General features: G+C 33.8%; 1 protein-coding gene and 1 long non-coding RNA gene across 5 annotated transcripts; one reads left to right on the forward strand and one right to left on the reverse strand.

The window, feature by feature from the left end:
• The first annotated feature begins 4,469 nt into the window (after window positions 1–4,469).
• On the forward strand, window positions 4,470–9,539 carry LOC128170917 (uncharacterized). Of its 4 annotated transcripts, XR_008241941.1 has the most exons (7): window positions 4,470–5,473; window positions 5,716–5,898; window positions 6,567–6,643; window positions 7,022–7,135; window positions 7,225–7,656; window positions 7,858–8,025; window positions 8,246–9,539. It is a non-coding gene; the product is annotated as an uncharacterized LOC128170917 (long non-coding RNA). The 4 variants fall into 4 exon arrangements; XR_008241940.1 differs by having other exon boundaries at window positions 4,470–5,898; XR_008241942.1 differs by lacking the exon at window positions 6,567–6,643 and having other exon boundaries at window positions 4,470–5,898.
• A 2,814-nt stretch (window positions 9,540–12,353) lies between these two features.
• Window positions 12,354–14,737, reverse strand: LOC128174141 (variable charge X-linked protein 1-like). Its single transcript, XM_052839764.1, has 3 exons — window positions 14,665–14,737; window positions 13,599–13,665; window positions 12,354–12,858 (listed from the first exon to the last, which is right to left on the reverse strand). The coding sequence occupies exons 1-3, from the start codon at window positions 14,735–14,737 to the stop codon at window positions 12,354–12,356; spliced, it is 645 nt and encodes a 214-aa protein (XP_052695724.1).
• Window positions 14,738–20,225: the final 5,488 nt, after the last annotated feature.

Consider the following 20,225-nt stretch of genomic DNA (forward strand, 5'->3'; position numbering starts at 1 on the left):
TAGATAAAACGAAATTTAAGCAAATGATTATTTTACTATCATTCTCTACATAAAATCTAAATAATACATAAAACCGAAAATCTTTAGAACGAGGTAACTTCTTTACCTGTACATTGATGATATTAAATCGTACCAGGAGTGTACTTAATTAAGAAAATGACCAGGTAAGCGATTAAAGTTTTGTTTTTATTAGATATTAGGAATAATAATGTTTAAAAAATGAGATACAGAACTTTGATTTTTTACTTTAACAAACATTGAAATCAAATTCCTGTCTTTATTATGTGTAATTTTCACGGAGATTATCGGCAGGACTTCCCTTAGAGCATCTAAAAAAAACCTGAAGTCTTATAATGAAATGAGGAAGGGGAAATCAGTTACTGAAGAAAACCCATACCTGATACTAATAGTGTGGATCTTATCACAGAAACAACGAAAACTAGACACCGTAGGACACACATGAATATGAAAGAATGCACATCGAGTTTCCCATATAATGACAATGCAATGTAAACACACCTGCGCGTCACTGTATGGAACGCCATAGCTGCTTTATATGGTTATTTTACAAGAAGATGGTGCTTTTTATATTATGCTATGGTTATTTCATGTAAAGATTGTGCGAATATTTCCCAGTATACAATATTTCTTTGTTTGAACAATGTAGTGTTGTAATAATTGGAAGTTTATTAGGTCACCTGAGTAAAGTCAGGTGACCTATTGCTATCTGCTTTCGTCCGTCGTCGTGCGTCGTCCGTTAACTATTTTACATTTTTAAATTCTTAACAATTACAAGTACAATTGTTACCATTTTGTATGTGAGGCATATCTATGGTAAGAGGGATCTAAATTGTGAAATTCATGGCTCTACCACCCCCGGGGCACCACAGGTGTGGCCAAATATGCAAAAAAAAAGCCACATTTTTAAAAATCTTCTTCTCTACTTCCACACATGTTGGGGAAAAAACTGGTTGCATGGTTATGATGTCCATGAAGCCCTCAACCAAAATTGTGAAATTCATGACGCCTGTCAGGGGTTCAGGCTCTAGGGTGGGGCAAATATGGGGTATAAGAAAAATGTATTTAATCTTTAAAAAAAAAATTCTCTACTCCCATACAAAGAAAGTGGGCGCTTAAGATGTACATTAGGCAGGAATCTGGGCGCACAAGGAGAGTGAAAATTTCATCAATTAATTTTGAACATTTTTCGAGTTATAGCCGTTATTTGGTTTCTGGTGGATGTGGAATGAGTGGACAAATATTTGTAATGCAAAAGGTTTATCATAATATGGGTCTAAATATACAACACGATGCAATTCATTCAGAATCCTACTTATTTACAACTGTTTTTAAATGAATTTGTTGTCTCTGGGTCTGCTCTCCACAAATTTGAAACGTGTAAAGATAACACATTTCAACATTAAAAAAGTCGCTTTATAAAAAAAGGAGAGATGACCCAGAGATGATTAATTATGTACTTTTTAACATTATTTTTTGAAGGATAAAAAACAAAGTCCATTGATATGACAGTGTTCTTCCAAACAATACTTTATAACGCATATTGACAAGTCTCCAATGGTTCAGTGGTTTCGTACTGGATATGGTGAATACAAACATGCAGTGTTTTGGGTTCAAATCCAACTGGTGGTCTTTTTACAAAAAAATTAAAACTTTTTGTTTTAAATGTTTGTTTATATAACATAATGTTGAATTATAATATACCGGTATATTTTAATTTGTCGTTATTGATTTCTAGATCTGCTGTATGAACACTATTTTCTTTTCTTATTACTAGTTCTGTGGGATATACACAATATAACTTTATTAAAATATGTTTGCGGTAATTTTTCAAATATAACTAGTTATCGGTGTACCTCTAATTGGCATTTTAGAAAGCTTGTGAGTTTTTTAATAACCGGAATAGCCATGTATTTCGACTCTCAACATAATATTTTTTTGACATAGCATTTCGAGGTTATAGACATTTAAATCCCAATTGATTCGTGTCGAGGAAACTTACAATCTTGTGCGCTCACTTTCTTTGTACAAAAAAAAAATTAATGCATGATCATGATGTCCATGAAGCCCTCAACGAAAATTGTAAAATGCATGGCCCCTATGGCAAGGGTTCAGGTTCTTGGGTGGGGCCAATATGGCCAAATATTTAAATGTATTGAATCTTAGAAAATCTTCTTCTCTACTCCCATATATAATTGTTAAAAACTATATGCATTATTTTCATGTCCATGAAACCATCTACCAAAAGTGTGAAATTCATGAGCCCTGTGTTAGGGGTTTGGGCTATAGGGTGGGGCCAATATGGCCATATAGTTTAAAGGTATTCAACGTTAAAAAATATTCTTCTCTACTCTCACACATGTGGGATAAAACCTGAATAGATGGTTATGATGTCCACTTTTTTCTCTATCAAAATTGTGAAATTCAAGGCCCGAAATTGTGAAATTCTTGGCCCCTGGAAATATCAACAACATGGAGGGGGGGGGGGGTTGCGATAATAAATAATCAGATATCCTGTCAGATTTTGCAATTAAAACAAATATATTATTACCTCAATACATTTTATAACCAACACATAGATGATGTAGTTATTTAAAGCCTGTACGTGTAATGGTAAAAAAACATTTTGAATGTAAAATTGCGTCCTGCAGACATGATTCGGAAAAACGCAATGTGTCCCACATAAGGCTAACAGGTGACAGTGGTGTATAAATACTTACACGTCACTCTGTTAGTATATGAAACAGGTAAACATTGTGCTTACAAGTCTAACATGTAGATGGTTTAACCAATGGTTAATCCTTTAACGGTCTAACCTCGGTAGAACATACGTGTACAACACGCAGTGAATTCGGTTGGCATTAGATTAAAAATGACTCAATACTTTCCTACAGGTAGTTGAAGTCACATAATTAGAGGAAGTTGATAAACCCACTGTAAATAACCTTGTTTGATTTGTTTTTAGTACGACTAGTGTCGTCAATAAAAGCAGTAGTATATATATTTACTACTGGACATGCAGCGGCAAAAAATCTAGAGCTGACTGTAAAATTCAGTTAAGTTTTTCTTTCATATGTATTACACACACACTGTAAAACTATTAATTACAACCGTGTGCAGAGTATTATTATTAGTTAATTCTGTATCTACAGCATCTGAAATTGACTTAAAAGGTAAAAGTAAATTTCTATGCAATGTTTTTACTGTCCCCTTTCTGGATTCTTTCTTCACCTTGTACACCGGAATGTCTGGATTGGGTATGTCCACAATAACATACGGATCTCTTTCCCATTTGTCTGATAGTTTGCTTTTACCAGTTTTGTGCAAAAGTGTAATCAAAACTCTGTCACCAATTATATGATTATAGATCACCTAGCCGTACTTGTAGATATTACTCAGAGAACCACAATAAACTGCGTCATTTCCACAAAAAGGCCTTGGAGTTCATGGTCCCAACGTGGGCGCAATTTTCAAGGGGTAGCTGATATATATTTTCTGAGCTACATTTGGGAACCAAAACCTTTTTGTGGAAATGACGCTGAATTTATTGTGGTTCTTTTAAAACAGCTAGGTGATCTATAATCAGATACAATTATCATATTACTAAAACACTAATTTTCTATATTCACTCATTAAATTTATCTTTAGTTTAATATTTAAATTGATTAAAAAAACTGACCAAGTATAACAGCAGTATAAACTTATAGATAATAGTCGGGTTGACAAGCTATGAAGATGAGTATTCAACTATCTTGGGTGGCGTCGTGATATTAAATCATAGTCCATGTTAAAAACAGACATGCGCACTCACTCACTGAAACCCGCAAAACCAGTCTAACACACCCATTCATTCACTGATCCACCCGCCAAACGTAACCACGTGACCTCTTGTACCTCTGTCATACTATGAATGAAGTGGCGTGAATGTAAACAAAGGAACAATGGGAAATGAAAGCATGAAATGTTAAAATTAACCAACGCAAATATGAATAATTAACGAAAATAATTAATCCTATGACATTAGTATTTGTACATAAACTAAAGCTTAAAAGTAGAATACTGATCAGACCTTATCTAACGCCAGATCAGACCCAAACTTACACCGGCTTAACCAATCTCTACCCAGAGTTATCGTTCCTGCTTCGCTCCACTTATACCTCTGTTAACGTCTAAAAAGTAGTGCCACGAAATCGGCAACACGTTACTTTGATCACATGTTGTTCAAAATGGCGACGACGCCAAAGAAGGAATCTGAATTCAATTGTTGTATTTGTTTATCACAAAATACTCGTACATTTAAATTAAGGTCAGACGACACGTTCCTCGAGAATCTTTTTTGTATCTCCTCGTAATAAAGAGTTCCAATAAAAAATATTAATTTTATAATTATTTTAAAAATGATTAAAATTTAATTGGATGTGATGATATGTCTAGATGGTCGAGTGGTTAGAACCGTGGCCGCTAACTGCCAGAAGCATATAGGTTCTAGAGGTCGTGAGTTCAAAGCCCCGACCCGGCCGAGATAAGGTTCCAGTATAGTGAATTTTACTGTGCTGTATATGAATTTATTTTTATATCAGCAATTCAAGTGTATTTTCAAGAAGGTTATATAGGAAATTGCATACTCTAGTATTTTGCAGAAATGCCTGGTAAGGTACCCTAATTTTTTGCAAGAAAGCTTGTCAAAGTAGTAGTAAATCATTAACAAATTCCTGGAAAAAGTTATCTAAAATTGAGGAACGTGTCGTCTGACCTAAACGGAAGGAAGCTTTCAGCAGAAAATTTTGAGAGAGAGTTGAGCCTACTTTTACAGGATGATTGTTTGGTATTGATTCTGAAATGTGCAGATGCTGGTGTATGCCGCAACTGTCACAACAAGGTAAAAGGTACATTTGATTTCATTCAGCAAGTGCAGTATTCATGCATGTCGTTTTTAAATGAACCTTTTCATGTAAAAAGAACGATGCCTTCCCCTCTTACACCGAAAAGTATGCAGGGGTGTAAATCTGTGAACCCTACTACCGTCAGTACCGACACAGTACATGTAGTTCAACCAAAGTCTAGAAAACGACTAAAATTTACGTTCGAAAGCTCAACAGTGAAATGTCAAAATACAACTCCATCTCACGATATAACTACATTCTATGCATACAGTGTCATTCGAGCATGGCTATGCTGCTGTGAATCCAGATATAAAAATGGAAAGTGTTGACCATGCATTTCAACTGGTAAAATCTACATGGGAAAGTCTTACAAGTGACATAGAAAATGAAGTTCCATCAGTTCTTGGAAATTCTTCTGCCAATTTTTTTCATGGGTTAAGAAATCAATCCAGATCGCTGATGTCAAGAACAACAATGCTTGCTTCGGTATTATTTAAGTACAGAGAAGCTAACTCTTTAGTGGAAAACGCAGACCTCCTTTTTCAAGGTATTATATCAGAGATGAAAAACAGGTGAGTAATTTTCCCTCAGAATTAAACCTTCTGAGCAACATTTATAATTTTATCAAAGATTTAGTGTAAATATTAAATATTATTGAGCATATAGATATAGTATTATTGCACATGCTATTATTTTCAGACTATGTATTGAATCAAATTACTTAAAATTGAATGATGTATATACATTTTTTTTGATTGATGGTCCCTTCTTCCCAGTTATAAGAATCTTGAATCCTGGCAACGTTTATTTTTAGGATGCCACATTTATTAGAGGTTATGTGTTGTGTAGCTGTTCCTGAGAATAGAAAGTTATCACCATCGATAATTCCAGTTCTTGCGGCATGCTATAGTATTTTGATGAAACCTAAGTATTCCAACTTATCAGCTTTCCGCAGACTTGCCAGTACAATTGCAGTTGAAGGGGACTGAATGATAGAGTAAGTTTTAAAATGAATGTGATAATACATTATTACTAACCTGTTAATTAATAGGAGACACCCCCACAATTTATCAGTATAATAAATACAGTTAATTGATATATTTTGACCCAATTGCCTATTAGATTGCAAAAAAAAAAACAAATTTCCTGATAAATTGTTTAATTCTTTTGATTCTCTTTTATGTGCCTCATACTTACCAGCCTCATTCCTATGCTTTTCATTTACTTCAAAGATTTTGTAGATTGGTTGACATACACAGTTATTATCGCTTCACACAGATATTGGAAATACTAGTTACAGAAAAAATTGATTTGGTAGGAAAACTTTGTCAGATCAGTCAATGTACTGTTTGCTGAAATTTAAACTGTGGTTTGTTGTAGAAAAATGAAAGTGTTTGAAAGGGGGGGGGGGGGGTAGTGCCCCTAGCCCGACCCTTCCCCAGTTTCCTAGTCTGTGTTTTTGTTAAAGGCTTAGTTAAAATTGCTTGGTTATCTGTAGATTTCTAAGTACAGTTTTGATTTGCTTTAGTTATTATACATGTATTTCTTGTTTGATATGCTTGCTTAGTATTAAACATTTTATAAGGGTTATTTGATTTGCATGTTGTTATTATCATTATAATTACAGTTTGGTTACCTTAATTAGTATAGTTATTATTGTTGCAGTTGATACAATTTTGAGTGCATGTTGACTTATCACAGGATGGATCTACCTATTAAAATGCCAAAATAAGAAGACTTTGGTTAGATGATTGTTGTACTGATTGGATAAAATTAATGAAACTCTAATATATTCTTATGTACAAAGAAAAAACCTAGCCATTTTAAAGTTTTTAATGATAAAAAATTCTTTTGCAAGTATGTTATTTCTATGGTTTCATTTCTTAAGTTAAATCAATAATTACAAATAGTCAGTATTAAAATTCTTCATTGTTGTATACCCTGCCACCTGGAAAATGCATTCATTCATTCATTCATTCATTTATTCTCACAATACATCATATGAATGGTACATGAGGTACATTTATACATATTTACAATAATTAGGACAAACAGAGATTATAGAATAGAAATTATAAAAAGGAGATTTTTTAATCACAGTTTTCATGCTCAATATTCAGGGCGAAACTAGATTCAATCACTTAGGAATCATGTTGTCATCACAGAGAAGATTGAACTTTTAAGAATCTATTGGTTGTGCATCGCAGAATCCAATCCACTGTTGAAGGTGACAGGTGAGAATAAACTAATATTTTAACTTGCTACCTTTTACCTGCTGCTTTTAAATAATACATATATAACTTCCAATATTTTTTTCATGTAGGTGATAACCTAGATATATATATTAAGAGATCAAACCTGACATCAGACAGCAGGAATCTGGATCTTCATCTATTTGCCTAAAATATCATTTTTAGTCGAGTTGCCACAGTTGACATGAATAATGAAATACTAATGTGTCCCAATTATCTGCAGATGATGTTCTCCTTAGAGCAAGTGGCCCAGAAAGACATTAAGTTCATGGATGTATGTTGTGTGTTACTCTGCCGAATATTATGTCAATTGCCATATTTTCAGAAGTTTGGGAAGATTTTGCCAAAACATATTCTACATGGATTTTTACAGAAAATGGCTTGTGCTTCAAAAGTTATGCCATTGCCCATCCAGTTTAAAAATGAAGCTGAGCACGAAGATTGCTTAGCAATTATGGATAAATTTGAAGACCAGAATACAACAATGTACCAAACTGCCTTCGGTAAATATATGTTCTCGCATTTATAGCTTGACCAGTGGTTGATATATTAGTTGTGATTTAAGATATAAAATGAGCTCATTTTAATGTTCATTTAATGGTATTATTGCCCCATTATGTTCATATATGTGTACATATTCCAGAACTAATCTCGGAATAAGATATGTCATCCTTCTATATCTATTTTTTCACCTCGTATAACAGGTAATTTGGAGATTCTTAGAAAATTCAAAGTGGTTTTGGTGGGATACCCGTTAACAAGAACAAGATTGCAAGAGGCAAAAAACCTGCGGACCGTCTCTATAACACCTGAAAGAAGATTTGAACCCAATTGTAATCCAGATGTGGCATATCAAACAAGACTTTTTAGAGGTTTCATCATCTTAATAAAATTTAAGAAACTTTTTTAATACTATTATTATATGGAAAAGACTTTATTTTTTAATTAAAAACCATACTTTTATGGATAAAATTATCATCTTAAGCGTACAGACATGGAAATTGTCAGTCATAAATAACCCTCCAACCTTTCAACTTGATAAAGTGATAAAAAAAAAATTAAAATTTCAATTAGAATTTTTTCTTATTTTAGATATGCTTCAAATCCTTATACAAGGGTGAGTATTTTCCTGGAACACTCAGCTTCTTCAAAATGCACTTACATCGGACAAATGTGAATGTACAGGTGAAAGGGAGATTCCAACCTCACTTTGATCTTCTTATGACTGTTGGGGGAGGGGGGGCTGGTTAAACAGGTTATGGAATTTTTCCAAATGGAGAATAAGTACAGCCAACCCAACCACAAGAACTTTGAAGATATTGACATCAAATCATCTGAAGAAAAGAAAACCCTTATTACTGGCTGCTGTGAATGATTTTATGAAGTATTTTGGATACTGCAATGCAGATACAGCTGAAGGTCTTCCTCAACCGCTAAAGGGAACATTGATATATCATCTGCAAAAAACAGGGGATGAAAATCAGTGGATTTTAGTGCCATACCATGAAAAACCACAAGATGATGAAGTCTTTAATTATTCAATGCAACCCTGTCATTGTTATTTGCATATATTGGAGCTGCATGATACTGCAAAAGAAGGTGATCTAAATTGAACACTTCTCAACTGTAAATATTCAATTCCATTTTTCTATTCTCATTCAAGATTGAGCAAATATCTGGTTGAGAATGTGGACTATCTATTGAAAACATAAATTACTGTCTCCTTTACAACGCATTCGTGTCTTGGAAGGTTCCTATGTCAACATTTGGGGCGGTCATGGCAATAATGTTGAATGTGACTTAGTACAGGAGCACAGGGTATGTAATCAAAAAGCTCTAATCAAAGCATTGGGAGCAAACAAAAGTGAGAAATTTATTTCTCCTATGACTGCATCAGCTGATGCAATTGATGAAGTCTGCACAAAATTTGATAGAAGTGTGAATTTAAAGCCAAAAAGTGGCAGACATTCTTTGTCATTTTCTGAAGCAGACAGTAAAAATGTTTATAAACAACTGAGAGACTTAAGACCATTTCATCACTACCCAGGCAGAACCTGTAAGGGATTCAATAATATAAGCCCCGTTCCACCCCCTTGGGAAGAAATGCCCAAACTCAAAGAGAGACTTAACCAAATCATAAAGAGACTTTCACGTGGAGGATGTGTTTGATCCTGATAATGAAGTTATTGATAATCTGTCACCATTATGAATCTGTTGTCTGTAAATACTACAACATTTCCCTGTTTGCTTCGTGCATGGATATTTTATAATTTTATGCATTGCATAAGTTACATGTATAGCATTGCGTTAAATGGATTACAACAATTTCCATTTTCCCTTAAGGTCTAAGTTAGCTTCACCAAATAAAGAATGTTGTAACACTCTGTATATAATACTATTACTTATTAGGTTAGTTACTGACTCACTACGGAAATATATTGGGTTGATCAATCTCATAGATGGCGAGGCGAAGCCGAGCCTTCTATGAGATTGATCAACCCAATATATTTCCGTAGTGAGTCAGTAACTAACCTAATAAGTGTTTTGTTTTCTCGAGGACTATCAAGCGACATATTTATTCACAAATAGCGATGATCTACGCAAAGCCATGTACAAGATGCCTTACATCTCGTCCAACTCATTTAAACTCTTCAAAATTTTCAATCTCACCTTTCAAATACTCTTTCAAAATCTTTGCTTTACCCATGTTTACTTACAATGTTTTGTTGCTATTCAATTTCAAATGTTTTCTCCCTTTCCTCTGCAGAGATTTGAGCAAATTTCGACGCTGCCATTTTGTTCTGCTCCAGACAAAACAACGTGACGTCAATATTCTAAGGGCAACTACTCTACTTTTTAAAAAATTCAAAGGGCAACAACTCCAAATACTTTAAGAACTTACAGCATGCAGTTTATGTATAAAATACTATGAAATGTCGAAATGAGTAAGCGAAGCGTCGACCAATGACGGCCATATTGCCTAATATTATTTCTCACAGAACAAATATAGAGATATATGAGGCAATCACGTGCTATGTTTAAACCAATGAAAATGTGACATTTCAGTCCAAGGGAAAACAAATGTATATTCAAAGCTGTTAGCAATTTGTTTGGACTATCTTCATGGTTTTTCATGGTGAACTGTGATGTATTCATTTTTCTACAACCTGTTAAAAAATTTCAACTAAATACTGCACATGTTATAAAAGCAAGAAAGGGGGTGATTTTGTTCATGAGCTGTCTTTATTTTGATTTGACATAGCAGTAAACTGACATATTTGCAATCTATGTTCAAACATACATGTAGTAATAAAGAGTATAATGTACTGTTTTCTTAAATCATGATGGTTTGGTTTATTCTTTCATAAATGAAAATGTTTAATTAACAAGTTTATGAAACAGGAAGAGTATACTGTAAACTGGTAGACAGTTGAATGCTTTCAATAAATTGAGTGCATCACATAATAAGAAAAGGTACATTCAGATTATATATACTTCCTTATATAAACCTACAGAAGAGCATAAACATTCATTTCTGTGTGAACTTTTAAACAGGTCACAAGGCCAATCTTGATAATCACCATGATTATCGCAAAAAAAAATCTGGTTTGACTTTTGCATTATTACAATGTTCATAATTCTAAAATGTGTAACACTAGAGAAGAGATTCAATGAACTGTACCCAGTTGTATGTAAAATGCGGCACAGAAAGATTATTTTAGAGGTTTACGTAATAATTGTTTTCAGACATGCATATTTTGTATACTTGTTACATCAACACAGGATTCACAGTGTTCAGCACAAAATGAACAACATTTACAGTCAATAATGCTTTCTTTTTTTTCAAAACAAAAGACAGATAAAAGTTGATTCCTTAGGCAGGAAGAATAATTTTTTACTTTCGACACAGCAAGCTGTAACCGATGGTTCAGGCAGTGGAGGTGGATAACACTGTCGTTGTCCCTTTTAAGATGTGCGATGACTCCATTTTTCCTTTCCAACCATAACTGCAGGCCCATCACTAGCAAATGATGTCATCTTGTCAATAGGTATGCTTGCAGAGTCCAAATGCTTCTCCATGTCTTCATATATGGTTTGTGCTGTACTATTTTCAAGTTGCACATCTTGTAGGAATGCTAACTTTGATGATCCACTGTCCACATACTTGCAAACTAAGGCTAAATGTTTTATCGCGCTGACATCTGTGTATTCATCAATCATCAATCCATACGACCCACTCCTTTGAATTTCTTTGTTCACTTTTTAACCGGGTTTTCCGAAGGAAAAATCCGGTTATTAAAATGGTGAAAATGGCGGGCGGGCGGGCGGCTGCCAAAAGGGTACCCTCATTGTACGGATAACTCCTCCTACAGTTTTCAAGATAGGAAGTTGTTATTTTGCAGATCAATTGTACATTTATCAGAGGTGTGCATATTGCTAGGATTTTGATTTCCGATAATTTATGGAACAAATACTAGCTTTTGAACTTAGTCACTTTTTGGCAAAATATTGCATATAGGGTACCCTCATTGTACGGATAACTCCTCCTACAGTTTTCAAGATAGGAAGTTGTTCTTTTGGAGATCAATTGTACATATATCAGAGGTGTGCATATTGCTAGGATTTTGATTTCCGATAATTTATGAAAAAAATACCAGCTTTTGAACTTAGTCACTCTTTGGCAAAATATTGCATATAGGGGTACACCATTTCACTGGATATGGGTTGACATGGATTATGGATAAAGTTCACATAAAAGAAAACCCGGTTTGCTGTCACATTGACAGCTTTTCACTTGTTTCTCTATTACTTCAGCCTGGCATTCAAGGAATTCTGTAGCTATGGCAGCACTTCTGTACGTGGCATTTTTGGGCTGGGGCAAACACTGAAGATTAGTGGCTCCAAGGTCAATGCAAAGCTTCATCAACGGTTCATAAAGAGAGAGGTATGGCAAGTTATGCTCAATTAGGAAATACAGGACTTTTTGGGCATCCTTTAAGGCTTCAAATTCCTTCTTCTGCAACTTGTCGAATGCTACATCTATGCCGTGGTCTTCGGCCATTTCCTTAAACACAGCATCCTTATGCATCTCGGACTGTTCATGTCTGTTGACCACATCCAACCGGGTTGCAACACAGCCTGAAGAATTCAACGCCATGCTGTTGTTTCTACCTTTTGTATCCCACTTCTGACAGAGGTTTCAGTACATAGCATCAAAAGAAAGCCCATCACTGCTGAACTCCACTTTGTTTACCAGCCATGGTCTGCCTAACTGCCATTTCGGGTAAAATCGCATCTTGTGTCCAGAGTTGTTCCTTGAACGCACGGTAAATTTGGACTTGCAATGAAGAGCTGATGCAGATTGCTGAACACTGGAGTTGTCTAAGAAGGCACATGGTTCTTGTTGCTCAGATGGGAAGGCACATGGATCCTGTTGCTCGGATGGGAGGGCACATGGCTCCTGTTGCTCAGATGGGAGGGCACATGGCTCCTGTTGCTCAGATGGGAGGGCACATGGCTGCTGTTGCTCGGATGAGAGGGCACATGGCTGCTGTTGCTCGGATGAGAGGGCACATGGCTGCTGTTGCTCAGATGAGAGGGCACATGGCTGCTGCTGCTCGGATGAGAGGGCATATGATTGAAATGAAATGGTGTCCTCCTCTTCAAAAGCTTCATCTTCCCTTGTAAATGAGGGTGAATCTGGTCTGAAAATGTTAAAAATTGAAATAAGTTACTGTTGTCAGAATAATGAAAGTACGAAATACTGGACTGGCATACAACTAATTATTACTAAGACCATTTCTCGCCTGTGCATTGTTATGTCATTTAATAATACAGTAAATTGAATACAATACTAAGTCGGTAATGTATTATTAAATGACTAGCGATCTTGTAACAAACGCACCTAACCTATTTCATTTTGTTGTTGTTTTTTAAATTAGAAAAGAAAAGATTTATTTTTGGAGGAGTGAAACGAGGGAGAAAATAAGACCATTTCTCGACTGTGCATTGTTATGTCATTTAATAATACAGTTAATTGAATACAATACTTAGTCAGTAATGTATTATTAAATGACTAGCGAGAAATGGTTTATGGTGAGAATTGGTCCTACACCAATACGAATAAATGAATGAAATTCGACAAATTCAGTTAAAAACATCAATGGTTTCTCAACACATAGATGATGAGCGTTGACTTTTTAAATTGTGACACATAGATGATGAGCGTTGACTTTTTAAATTGTGATGAATAATAATCATGTAACGATATAATTACATTCTTATTGTATAAGTAAAACAATCTTTATTAGGTTATGAGTCATTATCAAAAAACGCAGAAATAAAATTGAATAAAAATCAAATATTCTCTTGTGTTGAAAAATAATTTTATTCAATTGTAACAATAAACACATATCTGAAGAATACAAAAACACTTAACTCCCACCTAGAGATTATTTGATTTCTGAGTAAAACACGATCAAAGAACTGGTCATACTTAAATGTTGTCCTTCCTGTTACACATAAGAAAATACAAATTTTAATAAATTGAAGCAAAAAAATATTCCAAAATTTCTTCAGACAATATTGTGAAAGCATGACAAATAAAGAACCACTAACATTTTTTCAATGAAACAGAAGCAAAATACAAATTACAATTATATAATAGAAAATGTTCAAACAGGTAAACATTTTGTTTGTTATTTTCACAATTTTACAGAATAAAAAGATAAGTATAAAGCTCAAAGTGCTTATATTTGATCAGAAATAAAACTTTAAGCATATGTGTAGACCCAAACCGAAAAGAAATATACACAAGCAACATATTTTTATATTTATGGTGCTGTAACAGGAAAGACTGGGTCTCGCAACAGGAAAGACAGTACGTTGTATTAAACAAGTCTCTCCTGTTACGAAATCGTAATTCTGATTTAAAGTTGATTGATAGTAAACTTAGCATCAACCTCAATCTTTACAGTAAAAAGTGTAACAGGAAAGAACAAAATAAGCAAGAGGAGGGACTTCTTATGTACATTCAGATCAAAATCTTCATTTGGTTAAACACTGAATATAAAAAATCCTGAAAATTTACTTAGATGTTCCTAATATATAATGGCATTTGTGAAGAAGTAAAATATATTGAAAAATATAGAATGAAAATTGAAAAATGTTTACAACTGTAACAGGAGAGACTCCTAATAACACAATCTGGTCAGTAGTGGAAATTGATGTTGATATTTAAATTAAATAACAGATTTATTTCTGATTACTATATAAAATACAAGAGAAACAAACTTTTCCTATAATAATATTTGCCTAAGAAAATATCAACTTTTAAAGAAAATGAAGTAACAGGAAGGACAATGTAGAGTGAAATAAAAAGATTACATTTAACAGAGTACTTAAAGCATTTGTAAGCTTTATGTATGACTATGGACTGTAGGCTGTCGCACTTTTCTGTAACTTTTTTCCAGATGTTGTCAATTATTTTGTAGTGGGTACTCCCATCTAACTTTTCTGGCTCTGGAATGAGGCATCTCTCTTCTGCCTGTATTTTCTCTGTCTGTCAGCATTGGACATCCCCATTTTTACCTATCCCAAAAGACAACTTTCATTTTTCAACGAAATTGATATAATTCTTTAAAAATAAAAATAGTTTACTTAACTGCAGATCAAATATTTTGATTAAAAGGTGGGAAAATTATGTTGCTTGAGAAACAATTTATTGTCCTTCCTGTTACACTGAATTAAAATGCCTTAATATATTTATACATAATCACTAGATGCTGAATTGATTTTTAAACAACTGAGATATAATTAAAAAACATATATTTTTATTATTGATTATATATAATAATCAGCATGATGTTTAAAGAAAAAAACAATCATTAATTGTCTATCCTGTAACAGTCCATGTCTTTCCTGTTACAAAAATGTATATTGACATCATTAACTAACAAAATTTATCTGTAAGTAATAACAAACAGAATATGAAATGATTGTTCACAAAAAATGATATGAAAAATGTTTTGATCTGACAAGTGAACAAATATTCATAGTTCTTCTGTTATTATGGAAATTTGTACGTACTGTAACAATGATATATCTTTCCTGTTACAAAATCACTTCTTATGTGATAACATAAACTATTAAAACAAAAATCCTTACTTAAGGTTAATTTATTGTACATACTACTTTATTGAATATTTTATGAAAGTTATTGCTATATAAATAATGAAAATGTCTTAAAATCCTCATTTTTATATAAAAATTTCTTTCCTGTTACAAATTTACATGTAACAGGATGGACAATAACAGGATAGACAAATACTCTATATATGGTTGTTTGTTTCCCTTCCTGTCTACCATACACTGTTGCTAGTTTGAAACAAAATTGTTACAATTCATGTTTAAGTCAATTTTCAATGTAACAGTAAGGACTAGTTTTTTTTTCTACTGAGTAAATCATACTTATATTTGGGACATTTTCCTCAAACCAACGAACTTCAAAAAAATGGCGTCATCAACTTTGCTTCATGAAAATGAAACTGAGGCTGATGAAAAGTATTGAATCCAAAAAGGGTCATTCTAAATATTTCTATTTTCTGTTTTTACATTAACATAACAGGAGAGATGAAAACTCTTGTGACACACATTAAAGTCTTGATATTTCATAAAACAAGTACATTTAGAAAACTTTTATTGTTTGAAATGTACTTCTTAAGAATTGTGTAAAGCATACATTTAAAAAAATGAGAGCAAAATGTACTGGATATATTTATAAACCACATGGAAGTGCAACAAAAAGAGTGTGTAACTTAGCAAATCATGCTAATTTGGACATTAAAAAAGGCAAATTTTCTTTAAACATGTCATGCAAAAAGAATTAAAGTGTTTTGCTAAACGCAGAATATTGTGTGGTATATATTTATGTACAAATTTATATTATTTTTCCTTGATATAATTTTTTATTGACCCGTGACCAAAATTTTGGCGGATTTTGAGAATGACTCTTATACAGATCAGAAATCAGTTGAAAATGGAATTTTTTGTTGCACGTGTTAAGGGTAATTGATTTCAATAATTTATATTGACTAGGAAAACCATCAACATTTCTGTGAATATTGCAATAATATTATGAAATACATACAATTATATAAACAAATAGAAAATCTCTCGTTCCTGTATTTTTCAGAAATCTCGCTAATTGCTGGGATTTCTTAAATTTTATTTACACACTTTCCGGGACTCGGGTGCTAATTGACACCTTCGTTATTCCCAATCTTTATTATACTCTCACTCTACAACTGAAAACACACTGCATGCATTCAAATACCCCGTAAACTTTACACATATTGTGGTTTTTTCTCTGTTGATGAGTGCAAGTCAAATACAGTATACTTCTGAGCGCTAACCTAAAACCATAAAACGTTACAACGCATGACTGGCTTACCGATCCGCTGTTCGAGTACACATTGCCTGTTGGATTAAAAAAAGTTGATTTTAGTGATATTTACCTGGTGAAAAATTGAAACAGCCGTTTACACTGCTTTGCCTGCTTTTCATTATCTTCTTGTCGTTTTCGTTTGGATCTCGATGCAGTCGGCATTTTGTGCAATTGTGTTCTCTTAGTCTGTAAACAATTTGTTTAAAAAATCCAATATGGCGTCTGTTTTGATAGGTAGTATACTGTTACGTATGAAGTGCCCGTATGCTTGATAGAGCGCCCGTATGATTGCTGAACGATTTGAAAATGGCGGCACATTTGAATAAAATTATCGATACGCTTGGGAAAAAAGGGCATGGCGTTGAGAAAAAGGGCATGGCGTTGTAAAATAAGGACATGGCGCCGCGCCACGCTAAAACGCTTTAGATGTAACACTATTAGAGTAGTTTATGATGTCTTCCTTAATTCCTGGCAGATTATTTCCAATATCACGATTCGAATAGAATAAAGTGCAAATGCAGGTTGTCCACAACGCCTAATTTCCTGCAAGTATTGTGACATATTTCGGGGAAGCCATGCGTGAATGATATGTGTTTCATTTTTTTTTGATCGAACCCCATTCCTGCAATTGATGTTGTTAGAACCAACCGAACAGTTGGGTTCTCCTTTTTCAGTTCATCTTGTCCAGAACATATTGCACTGTACAGTGATTCATTTATATTTAAAGATCCAAACAAACTTTTCAAATAAATCATAGCTTCACTCATGTAATATATGGGCAATAATAATAATGTTACTGGGAAATCTGCCTTCTTTTCATATAGATCATCACATATTTTGTGTACTATTTATTCATATTCATTCAGAACATCAGTACCTTGGCGTTTCTTCTTTTTTATTAGGAATACATTAGGTCTGTTAGGTGTATGTTCTATAAGGTGAAAACTCTCAAGTCCCAACTGTTTTGGAATTGTTTTCTTCTGTGAAACTGTTGAAGTATCACTCAAACCTATCACTGGCACATTTTTAAAAATGGATTTTATACCTCTAAGCTTTTTGAAGGCAGTCCTAAATTCTTCTCCCCTGAAATAAGGTTTAATATATTCTATTTCACTAATCATGAAAAAAGAAGATTATGGGGTATATGTGAATGAGACAACATCCCGATACAATTGTACATTCTGATGATTCATATCTTACTCAGTAACTATCTAAAATGGAGGTACATGATCTTTGAAATAGTTTTATGGTCTACACAATAACAATGATACAAAATGTGTCATGGAAGTCACCACAAACTGTGTCATTTTGAGCAAACAGTCAGATGAAAAATCATTATGCAGTACACTTTGAACAAAAGAAAGGTTTTGAATATTTTCATGATAAACATTAAAGAAGATCTTTTTGTCTGAGTGTTTATCAAGGAAGATTTTTTTATTCTGTTTGAGTAATGTTTTTTTTTAATAGTATTCTTGACTTACCATTTTTCTATGATATGGCATTCATCAATAACAACGGCGACTACTTACGAGGCAAACTGCTAATCGGACAATATTTTATGTCCTGTTTGTGTATTAAAGAGGGCCTCTGGATGACACAGAACAATTGAAAAGTCCCCCTTCTTCACTCTTTCGACATCGACCTCCCACTCGGCAATAAAATTACCATCTGTAGTCTCTTCCCCCTGGACAAAATATTCAGTCTACAGGCACTGATACCATGAACTTTCAAGGCTTCAATTTGATCCTTTTGAATAATATTCAAAGGTAAAATTGTCAAACAAACGGTGGTCTCCTTGCCTTTACCAAGAACCTTTGGGAGCAGGTGATATACGAGACTCTTTCCATAACCGACAGGCAAACTAAGCAACAGATCTCCTCTCTTGTCGCGTAGATATTCAAAGGCATGTCTTTGACAATCCCTTAACACGATGGTCTTGTCATAATCTTTTACAATTGTATCTAATGTTGACATATTTCATGTCAAAACCATAGATCGTCCGACAGCGTTTCTTTTAAATAAGCCACTTTCTCCATGATTGTTTACATTGGTAATGGAGTATTACTCCGAGAAATAGTTCTTTGTTTGTTACCGTGATTTACCAATACATTCTTTTTATTTCAATATTTTAGCGATGCTTTAACATCGAAATGTAGATTGAATACATATAAAACTATAATTTATAATATCATGATTGAGAATGGGTTTTGCCAAGATTCTTGGTATTTAGAAGTTAACAGAGGTGTTGTAGCGCAGCGTAATACGCCCTCTGGTGAGAGATTGCGGGTTAACTTTCAGGGTTTATTTGAGGTTATATTGGGGTCTGCCTTTTGAAAATTTGCATTCACTTGGGGTCTATTTTGGGTTTAGCGGAGTTTGCTCTTTGGGTCCACCTTACTCACTGAAGTGTGAAGCAGACCCGTCTTTTATTTTTCCAACTTACCGGGTATTGTCTATTCAAAATACATGCGTAGCGACTGCTATCCGCTTCTTAGCGGGGTTTACTCACTGTGTCCACTATGGGTTTACGGGTTAACTATGGGTCTACTCTAGTAAACGCCGAGGACACCTTGAGTGTTGTGTCATTGTATTTTTTCCGGAATTATATTTTCTCCCCATGCTGATTTTGTTTTTCTATTATATACTTCCGGTGTTTTAAGCACGAGTTTCGGACACAAATCCCTTCAACAATTTTCATGCTGAGTTATTTTAATAGGCAACCATGTAAGTTTAAAACATTATAAATAGTTTATGCTGGTGTTAATTTTCATAATGTGTCAGTAATAAGACAGAATTTTGGTTTATATCTGTAATTAACGATCTCGCTATTTTTAGTATCATGCTATTTTCAGTGCAGATTTTCTAGGCCTTTTATATAGAACTATAAACAGTAAAACTCAATTCCATTATGTAAAATTTTGATATGTATGATATCATATGATGATTTGATAACTATGTATTATTTTGGTATATGAACAGTTCATTTATTGTTGGTATAATTTTCCAGCTTTCACAGAATGTCCCACAAAAGGACTGGTGTCTGTTTCCAGACGTGTTTATGTTGAATAAATTGAAGATACAGAATCTTTGGGATGTTTTGTATTACTGACTAAACAGTGAAAGATGGACCCAAGGACTACCAGGAAACTCACAGAGAAAGGACAGGGATATTTTGAAGATGAAGTGCAGAGGTATTCTATAAAATTAGCACGTTTACACAGACTTATTGATGAAAATATCCTCATCATTGACCAGACAGAAAATCAGGACACATTGAAATTAACACAGGAACTCATAAAGAGAGACTTTTTAGAGTATGCTAGAATCCATGATGTATTTTGTGAATACCTTAACAGAACAAATACTGAAGACAGTCATATGGAACTGCAGTCTCATATGCTTATCTACACAAGTATACAATTCAAAGTGAAAGAAGCTCTTAATTCAGGCGAGAAAATAATAACAGAAAAACAACCTCCAGTTCTAAAGACTGAGTATATCGCCAACTCGAAGAAAACTCCCTCGAGAAAGTCAAGGTCAGTTAAATCAGTACACAAGTCATCAAGATCACATTCATCGAGTACAGTCTCCGACCTATATGTTCATCAGAAAATAAAGGCTGAATTG

This window comes from Crassostrea angulata, chromosome 2, assembly GCF_025612915.1.
Source record: "Crassostrea angulata isolate pt1a10 chromosome 2, ASM2561291v2, whole genome shotgun sequence".
NCBI lineage: Eukaryota > Metazoa > Mollusca > Bivalvia > Ostreida > Ostreidae > Magallana > Magallana angulata.

What these genes read in the sequence shown, in the direction of transcription:
- LOC128174141 (XM_052839764.1), bottom strand. Translation starts at nt 14,737, where the DNA reads ATGGGGATGTCCAATGCTGACAGACAGAGAAAATACAGGCAGAAGAGA. An exon ending in CTCATTCCAGAGCCAGAAAA is followed by an intron (nt 13,666 to 14,664) that starts GTTAGATGGGAG and finishes TATGTGTAACAG; the next exon opens with GAAGGACAACATTTAAGTAT. An exon ending in AGAAATCAAATAATCTCTAG is followed by an intron (nt 12,859 to 13,598) that starts GTGGGAGTTAAG and finishes TAACATTTTCAG; the next exon opens with ACCAGATTCACCCTCATTTA.